Source organism: Salvelinus sp. IW2-2015, linkage group LG6.2 (assembly GCF_002910315.2).
Source record: "Salvelinus sp. IW2-2015 linkage group LG6.2, ASM291031v2, whole genome shotgun sequence".
NCBI classification, from domain to species: domain Eukaryota; kingdom Metazoa; phylum Chordata; class Actinopteri; order Salmoniformes; family Salmonidae; genus Salvelinus; species Salvelinus sp. IW2-2015.
Genome location: NC_036846.1, coordinates 8,517,090 through 8,526,177, shown reverse-complemented (window position 1 = coordinate 8,526,177; position 9,088 = coordinate 8,517,090). Strand labels below are relative to the sequence as shown.

At 42.0% G+C, this 9,088-nt stretch overlaps 1 protein-coding gene across 2 annotated transcripts in view; it reads right to left on the bottom strand.

The window, feature by feature from the left end:
- Positions 1–7,427: 7,427 nt before the first annotated feature.
- LOC111965788 (protein transport protein Sec24B) overlaps positions 7,428–9,088 on the bottom strand; it is a 30,289-nt gene continuing 28,628 nt past the window's right edge. For both annotated transcript variants that reach the window (XM_023990083.2, XM_023990084.2), the window contains 2 exons: positions 8,801–8,904; positions 7,428–8,342 (listed from right to left, as the gene is read on the bottom strand). In XM_023990083.2, coding sequence (XP_023845851.1) covers positions 8,228–8,342; positions 8,801–8,904 — 219 coding nt within the window. In that variant the 3' untranslated portion in view covers positions 7,428–8,227. The remainder of the gene's footprint in view (positions 8,343–8,800; positions 8,905–9,088) is intronic.

The window sequence follows — 9,088 nt, the reverse complement described above, 5'->3', positions numbered from 1 at the left end:
CCTGTGCCCCCCAATAGACATGACAGCTATAGGAATTTAGGACCTACACTGAGTGGACAAAACATTATGAACACCTGCTCTTTTCATGCGATATACTGACCAGGTGAATCCAGGTAAAAGCTATGATCCCTTATTGATGTCACCTGTTAAATCCACTTCAATAAGTTTAGATGATTGGGGAGGAGACAGGTTAAAGAAGGATTTTTAAGCCTAGGGACAATTGAGACATGGATTGTGTATGTGTGCCATTCAAAGGGTGAATGGGCAAGACAAAATATTTAAGTGCCTTTGAACAGGGTATGGTAATAGCTGCCAGGAGCACCAGTTTGTGTCTAGAACTGCAATGTTGCTGGGTTTTTCACGCTCAACAGTTTCCCGTGTGTATCAAGAATGGTCCAACACCCAAAGGACATCCAGCCAACTTGATACAACTGTGGGAAGCATTGATGTCAACATGGGTCAGCATCCCTGTGGAACACTTTGGACACCTTGTAGAGTCCAAGCCCTGACGAATTGAGGATGTTCTGAGGACAAAAGGCAGAGGTAACCTCAATATTAGGAAGGTGTTCTTAATGTTTTGTACACTCACTGTATGCGGCTCTGTTCACGTCAGGGGAACTGAGCTAGGAGCGAACTTCGGTAAAACTCCACATAATTCATGAGAAATGTCTCTGTTCACGTCAGGGGAACTAAGCACTGAAAGTGTATGTCATATTTTAAATGTATGTAGTTCTGTCCTGTTCTTGTCTATTAATGTTCTGTATTGTCATGTTTTGTGTCGACCCCAGGAAGATTAGTTGCTGCTTTAGCAGCAGCTAATGAAATACAAAAATAATTTTACTGGGACCAGAGTCATATATTTATGGCTCGGAGTGAGACTATTGCTACATGTAGGTCAGAAGTAAGGTGTTGTGTTGACACATCATCATTATATATTGGGTGGCAAATTCCTAAGATAATCACCCATCACTGGGACCATGGAATTATGACAGACAGGAGAACGCTTTAGTATATACACTACATGACCAAAAGAATTTGGACACTTGCTCGTCGAACATCTCATTCCAAAATCATAGGCATTAATATGGTGTTGGTCCCCCCTTTGCTGCTATAACAGCTTCCACTCTTCTGGGAAGGTTTTCCACTAGATGTTGGAACATTGCTGCAGGGACTTGCTTCCATTCAGGCACAAGAGCATTAGTGAGGTCGGGCACTGATGTTGGGCATTTAGGCCTGGCTCGCAGTCGGTGTTCCAATTCATCCCAAAGGTGTTTGATGAGGTTGAGGTCAGGGCTCTGTGCAGGCCAGTCAAGTTCTTCCACACCAATATTGACAAACCATTCCTGTGTGGACCTCGCTTTGTGCATGGGAGCATTGTCATGCTTAAACAGGAAAGGGCCTTCTCCAAACTGTTGCCACAAAGTTGGAAGCACAGAATCGTCTAGAATGTCATTATATGCTGTAGCGTTAAGATTTCCCTTCACTGGAACTAATGGACCTAGCCCAAACCATGTAAAACGACTCCAGACCATTATTCCTCCTCCACCAAACATTACGGTTGTCACTATACATTGGGGCAAGTAGTGTCCTCTTGGCACCCGCCAAACCCAGATTTGTTCGTCGGACTGCCAGATGCCAGAGAATTTCCACTGTGATCCAACTGCATTTCCACTCCTCCATAGTCCAATGGCGTTGAGCTTTACACCACTCGAGCCAACGCTTGGCATTGCCCATGGTGATCTTAGGCTTGTGTGCGGCTGCTTGGCCATGGAAACCCATGYCATGAAGCTCCCGACAAACAGTTMTTGTGCTGATGTTGCTTCCAGAGGCAATTTGGAACTCGGGTGTGAGTGTTGCAGCCGAGGAGGTTCTGTTCTGTGAGCTTGTGTGGCCTACCACTTTGCGGCTGAGACGTTGTTGCTCCTAGACGTTTCCACTTCACAATAACAGCAGTTACAGTTGACCAGGGCAGCTCTAGCAGGGCAGTAATTTTAAGAACTGACTTGTTGGAAAGGTGGCACTGAGCTCTTCAGTAAGGCCATTCTACTGCCAATGTTTGTCTACGGAGATTGTATGCCTGTGTGTTCGATTTTATACACCTGTCAGGAAAGGGTGTGGCTGAAATAGCCGAATCCACAAATTTGAAGGGGTGTCCACATACTTTGTATATATAGAGGATATGGTTATTTACTAGTGAATGAATGAGAGGGTGATGTCACAAGACACAACTAAGTCACCATGTTTGGAACACGCTATACGGTTTGACTCTGACATGATGTACGCATTATGCTGTGGTTAGAAAAGCAATGCTTGTGTCATAACATTCCATGACAATTACTACCAGCTGTAAGAGTTCCTGTTGATGAGTGCATGATTCAATGATTTATTCTCATAACAGTTTTATGACAGTTATAGTAGGCCTGTCACAAGTCACTCCAGAGATGTATTGCATTATTCTACTGTTATGATAGCCCAATGGTATTGACAGGTCTCTTGAATCACCAAAGTATCCCCCCCCCCCCCGTGTTTTTAATAGAATAAAATGAAACCTAAAACAAACACCCAAATCCATTTCCAGAAAAGGAAATGTGGTTGTACAGTATGCAAAATAAATCTATAGATGGACTGATATGTAGTAGGCCATACCACTACTAAATCTCTAAGGCCTCTGGGAGGTTGAAAAAACAGATTCCTGCTCGTCTCCCCTTGGCTTTAACTCCCTGATTTCCACAGGATCCAAACGTCTTGTTTCCATTAGAGAGCATCTATAACGGCCTCGGAGTTGCCGTGAAAGGAGCTCCTGCCCAAGTCAGTTATTTAAGGAGGCCGGGCCATATCACATGGGCCTTACATGACAGTCTTGTAGTCTGGTCCTCCCCTCCAACTCCCCTCCTTCCTACAGAAACATCTGGAAATTAAGAATCAAATTTGCCTGTACCTGGAGGAGGAAATGAAGCTGCTGGGTTATGGATTAGTGTTGTGTTGGGGACAGAGAGAGAAGCATCTGAGCGTGCCCGTTTGGCTGGCTCTCGGCAGTGTCACACTCAGCTCCCTCATAGAGGAAGCACTAAAGAAGGCTCTAATAAACCGGCAAGCGGGGAAGCCAAGACTTCGTGCAAATGGCAGGAAGCAACTTCCTGTGAGCTCAGTAAGCTGGCCAATGAAGAGGATGTGGAAAAGGGTAGAGTAGCTTTTTTAATATATATACAGCACGAAGGCAGGATGTCTTACGTAATTGGGCAGATTTATTCATTGTGACATCAAGCTGGGGCCACTATAGGCTACGGGAAGGGACCGAGTTGAGTCTTTTACTATTACTAACTCTGCTRGCCAAGTACAACAATAGTTACAGTCACACAGATGGAACCACTATCATTCCTTTGCTGTATTTCCAGAACAAAGAAACAATGTAGTGTTTTAGCCCAATGAAATGGCTTTGAAATTCAAATAATCTTGGTAGGCTATCTATTCCAAAAATGAAACACAATTTGATTTACCCAAGCTGCCCTTCGTGAGGGAAATATTGTATTGACTGAGTAAGCAACAGACTTCATAAACTGTGGGGCCCAATGTCTCTATGTGAGTCTCTCACAAGTCGTTCTGCATATGATTCAAGTTCATAAGTCAGGCCTGTTCAAGAAGGAATGCYCATCAAAATAAACTCGCAGCCGACTCTCTCTTTCTCTCTCTGACAGTTGGAGAGTTTGAGGGAGGGGGGGCTAGTTGTTAGCTAGTTGTTAGTTAGATCGTTTGTGTGTTCTGTCAAGCTATTGGAAAGCTGAACAAACACTGCTGTTAGTTCTGCCCATAAAACCATAGAGATGCAGCTGATATGACTTGCAAAATGTGCGTCTGATGACCTCTATAAGAGAACACCATTTCCTTTGTTCACGGTAATGCAAACATTGAGTGTTGCAAAGATACATTTCTGAATTAAAAGAGTGTTGTAAAGAAGTTTGTTTGCAGTGGTGGAAAAATAACTCAATTGCCATACTTGAGTAAAAGTAAAGATACCATCATAGAAAATGACTCAAGTAAAAGTGAAAGTCACCCAGTAAAATACTACTTGAGTAAAAGTAAAAAAGTATTTGGTTTTAAATATACTTAAGTATCACAAATAAATGGAATTTCTAAAATATACTTAAGTATCAAAAGTAAAAATCTACACTACCGTTCAAAAGTTTGGGGTCACTTAGAAATGTCCTTGTTTTTTAAAGAAAGGCACATTTTCTTCCCATTAAAATAACATCAAATTGATCAGAAATACAGTGTAGACATTGGTAATGTTGTGAATGACTATTGTAGCTGGAAGCAGCAGATTTTATATGGAATATCTACATAGGCGTACAGAGGCCCATTATCAGCAACCATCACTCCTGTGTTCCAATGGCACGTTGTGTTAGCTAATCCAAGTTTATCATTTTAAAAGTCTAATTGATTGTTAGAAAACCCTTTTGCAATTATGTTAGCACAGCTGAAAACTGTTGTGCTAATCAAAGAAGAAATAAAACTGGCCTTCTTTAGACTAGTTGAGTATCTGGAGCATCATCATTTGTGGGTTCGATTGCAGGCTCAAAAGTGCAGGCTCAAAATTGCAGGCTCAGACAAAGAACTTTCTTCTGAATCATGTCAGTCTATTCTTGTTCTGAGAAATTAAGGCTATTCCAGGCGAGAAATTGCCAAAAAACTGAAGATCTCGTACAACGCTGTGTACTATTCCCTTCACAGAACAGCACAAACTGTCTCTAACCAGAATGCTTTTCTTTCAAAAACAAGAAAATGTCTAAGTGACCCCAAACTTTTGAACAGTAGTGTAAATCATTTTAAATTCCTTAAGCAAACCAGACTGTTTGACAGATAGCCAGGGGCACACTTCAACACTCAGACATCATTTACAAACAAAGCATTTGTGTTCAGTGAATCTGCCAGATCAGAGGCAGTAGGGATGACCTCTTGTGAAGTGTGTGAATTGGACCATTTTCCTGTCAAAATGTAACAAGTACTTTTGGTGTCATGCGAAAATGTATGGAGTAAAAATTGCACTATTTTCTTTAGGAATGTAGTGAAGTAAAAGTAAAAAAGTTGGCAAATATATAAATAGTAAAGTACATACACCCCAAAAAAACGACTTAACTAGTACTTTAAATAACTTTTACTTAAGTACTTTACACCACTGTTTGTTTGTGTATAGCTAGCAGCAGATGTGGAAGCAGAATGTTTCCTACCATGAAACAAACTATTACTATATCGTTAAAGGTATTTTTTTCATAATATGCTACCATGTTAAAATAAATATGGCTCGTTAGATACTTTTAGCTGCAGAAGAGGAAAGGTTTATTTTACCATAGGGATAAAAAGGAGACTTCTGGATATTGTCTACTGTTCAACCGCACTGTTTTTCACTGGATTACAAAGAAAAAAATCTTTATTTTGACTACCGCTACTATCTGCAGTATATCCTGTCAAACAAAACTCCATTGTACGCTTACAAGACAAGCACAGAAAATACCTTTTGTTGAAGCCAAGACTACACCCAAAACTACAAGCAGCATATCACTAGAAGATAGTCCTACCACATGAGACAAGAGGCCTGTGTGTGTAATAAGTTCAGTTGAAGAGTGGAGGGGAGAAAGTCTTTAAACTTCTGTCTCAAATAAGATGTACGTTTGCAGCAGTAGACACAACAGGTATAGAAAGTTATAAACCCTTCTTCTTCTGGTTTTCAAGATGGGAAAATTAAGTCATGTTGCAAGGCTGAATGGGAAACTGACATCATGCCCCATGAAGATATCACACACACACACACCGTGGTGGGGGAAAGGGGGGGGGGGGGGGGGGGGGGGGGGGGTGGTGCTGGTAAGTGAAAGGGGGTGTTGAAGTGTGCGTGGGGACTGGCCAGTAAAATGGGTGTTTAAATATAATTTTGTTTGTTGGTGAGGGGCTCATGAGTTGTGCTGCAACACCTCACTGCGTACAGTCAGGGTAGAGTTTAAAAGTAAAGGAAATACCCTTCGACTTGAATTGCTTTTTCAAGGCCTGCATGTGTGTGTGTGTGTGTGTGTGTAACACTGCAGGGAAGAAACATATGTGTACTGAGTCAATGATCTAATTACGTTTGGCCATCTTTCCGTTGTGTGAAAAGTAACAAGTAGGTTCTATGTGAAATGATTTGTGGCATTGGTGGTTTGTCTCAAAAGTTAAAAGTTGAAGGAAAACATGTATATTTCCAGTTGGATGGTGATAAAGAAACAGTATACCATGCACTGTTATGGCTTGCTAGTCCAGACTGTATCAAATTGTGTATCTAACCCAAAAGTAGAAAGAAAGAGTAAATGAAAATCTCTGAGTAGTCTACAACATATTCCCTACTTGACATAGTCCTTCTTGGCAGACATTAAAAGCATGATTGGATGGAATATTTGAGGTTCAAAGTAATTTCCCTTATAAATAACAAGTTCACCATGTGGGAACCACAGATGTTTGCAAATGGAGCAGGGAGTCAGGACAGTTAATTTATTATCCATATATCTACAGAGTATTTTTAAATGAGTGCATCTGAGGTATGCCCCCTTTTCAAGTTAGTCAACCTAATCTTAGAAAATGTGTTTACTAGAGGCGATATGGTGAGTAAAACGGCAGAATGTCTTCCAAAACATTGGTCTAATTTCAGAGAACAGAAAGTGATGGATGTTACAGTTTCCTTTTCAGGGATGAAGCTAAATGACTCCGAGTTTTATGCTATTGACATTGAGACATGTTAACAAGTTCCCAGCTATACTAAGTGCTTTTTTAAGTATACAATGCAGATAGATACCAATGATTATAATCATTAGCGAAGTGGTTCATTGAGTATGTAAAAGGTCTTGTATTCCTATCCTTTTCCTTTAGGAAACAGTCAATCCATTTCCTTTATAAAACATAACTTCGATATGCCTTTCAGTTCTCCGTGATAGGCATCTTAAAGAAATCAGTAGAAAACGTAGATGTGTTTAGCCAAGATGAAAAGAAATGCAAAGTTCCTGCCAATCACTTGACCATAGTCATGTCCCCTCAACCAAAGCAAAACCGTTTTGGTCACATGATACAACTATTAATATTCTCCACACACATGGAGAATGAATTAAATATATTCTAGCAGATTAACATCCTTTAGTCCAACGTTTCCCCAAACTCGGTCCCGGGGACCCCAATTGGTGCACGTTTTGGTTTTTGCCCTAAAACTACAGCGGATTCAATTGATCAAAGCTTGATGTTTAGTTGATTATTTGAATCAGCTGTGTAGTGCTAGGGAAAAAAACGAAACGTCCACCCCTTTGGGTCCCGAGGACCAAGTTTGAGAAATCCTGTTGTGCAATACCAGAACAGACATCTGCAAAATATGTAAATGGCCTACTGTTATAAGAGGGAAAAATAATCATCAAGCCAAATACTGTTTCATTTTATTTAATAAGCTCGTCATAAATTATCGCACATAAAATATTATTTTCAATAGTTACAAAGTGGACAGCAACTTCTGGTAGCGGCTCGAAAAACAAGAGGGGGGAAATTCAGGGGTTTCAGTTTAATCTAGACAACACAGGGTTTGAACGGCAGGGGGAGGGGCCAGGGTCTTCAAACACTTGACTAGCATCCTGTTAAGCAGAGGGGAGCCAATCACCCGACTAGCAGCAGCAAACACAATGGTGAAAGATGCGGCTCCAAACCACACAGTGAAAACAAGGAGAGGGGATGCTGTACTCGTATGTCAATGTGTTTGAAAATAAGAGAAAATGGAACAAGGATGGGGAGCACGTATGATAAACTATGATACCACAACATGCGGGGGCGTGTCGGAGAAGAGTCAACTTAATCAGATGAAGTAGCAGCCTCTCCTTGCTTTCTCTTGGGGAGAGATGCTACGTGGAGCTACGAAAGTGGCTGAGAGACAATAGGGGGAAGGGTTCAAGCCATCAAGCTGGTTGAAGCAGCAGCCTGTTCAGAGCGCACAACTTGCTCCGTGAGTCCAAAACGCCAATTCCTTCACTTCAACTCCGGAAGTCATCTTCACTTTGGTCCTTCCACCAGCCTCCCACAGTCATAGGCCGCGGTTGACCAGAGAGCTAGGGGTTCGGTGGGGTTGGGGTGGTAGCGTTGTCCATCGGTGGTCCTACTACCTCACTACAGTCAGTCTGAGGGAGCTTTCGGTTTGTCATGTGCCACGTTCAAGGGGCCTTCTGCTCAATGTGTTCTACTTGGACATCTGTTGCTGGATGTGGAGCAGGAACTCGTAGTAGGAGAGGGCCGACTCCGACCGGTCCTCTACCAAGTGCTGGAAAAAGCTGGTCTTCGCTGTAGCATCGTCCCTATAGGGAGAAGTAATGAAATGGATGAGCATGTGAAATAGGAATGAGGGCATAGTCTGAATAAATGTACAGTCTATTGAAATTCCTAAAAGAGTCTTGTAAGACTTCCTTTCAGGAATAAAACAATTCTCAAAACTTTGCGTTCATAAGACTTCCTTTTGGTGTGAAGAATTGTCCTATGGTCCTTAGACATTGGTAGGAAACAGATCCCCACAGCAGCCTGTCATAGTGCAACAACGCACCGGCATGACGTTAGAATGAACTAAAACAACGCTCACTATAGGGGGCCTCCGTCCTAGCCGTCCATCAATGACCCTCGCAGTGGCTGCATGTTCACATTGAACACACAGTACCTTTTAACCACATGAAAAAACTGATGGTTTGCTACATGACATGGACCAAGGCACTTCATTTGCAACGCACACACCAATTAATCAGACCAGGGGCACTTGACTTACTTCACGACGTGAAGAGTTGAGCTGAAGGTTCTCGAGTCCTGTAGCCAGGCGAGGAGTGCACGCAGTCGTTCAGACAGAGGGGTTTCCAACTCAGGAATTTGGGTCTGGTATTCATAAAAGAGAAGCGGAGAAAAAATTGTTTTTACTACTGCTGCACCCTCAAGAAAGACTGTGTGCGTACAGACTCCAGAGACCTAGTGGTTGGTTTCAATGCCAGATCTTCACGTCTCGTGTGTGTGTGTGGGGGGGTTTAGTGAAATAGGTACGTGTGGTTTGGAATGTGAAGTT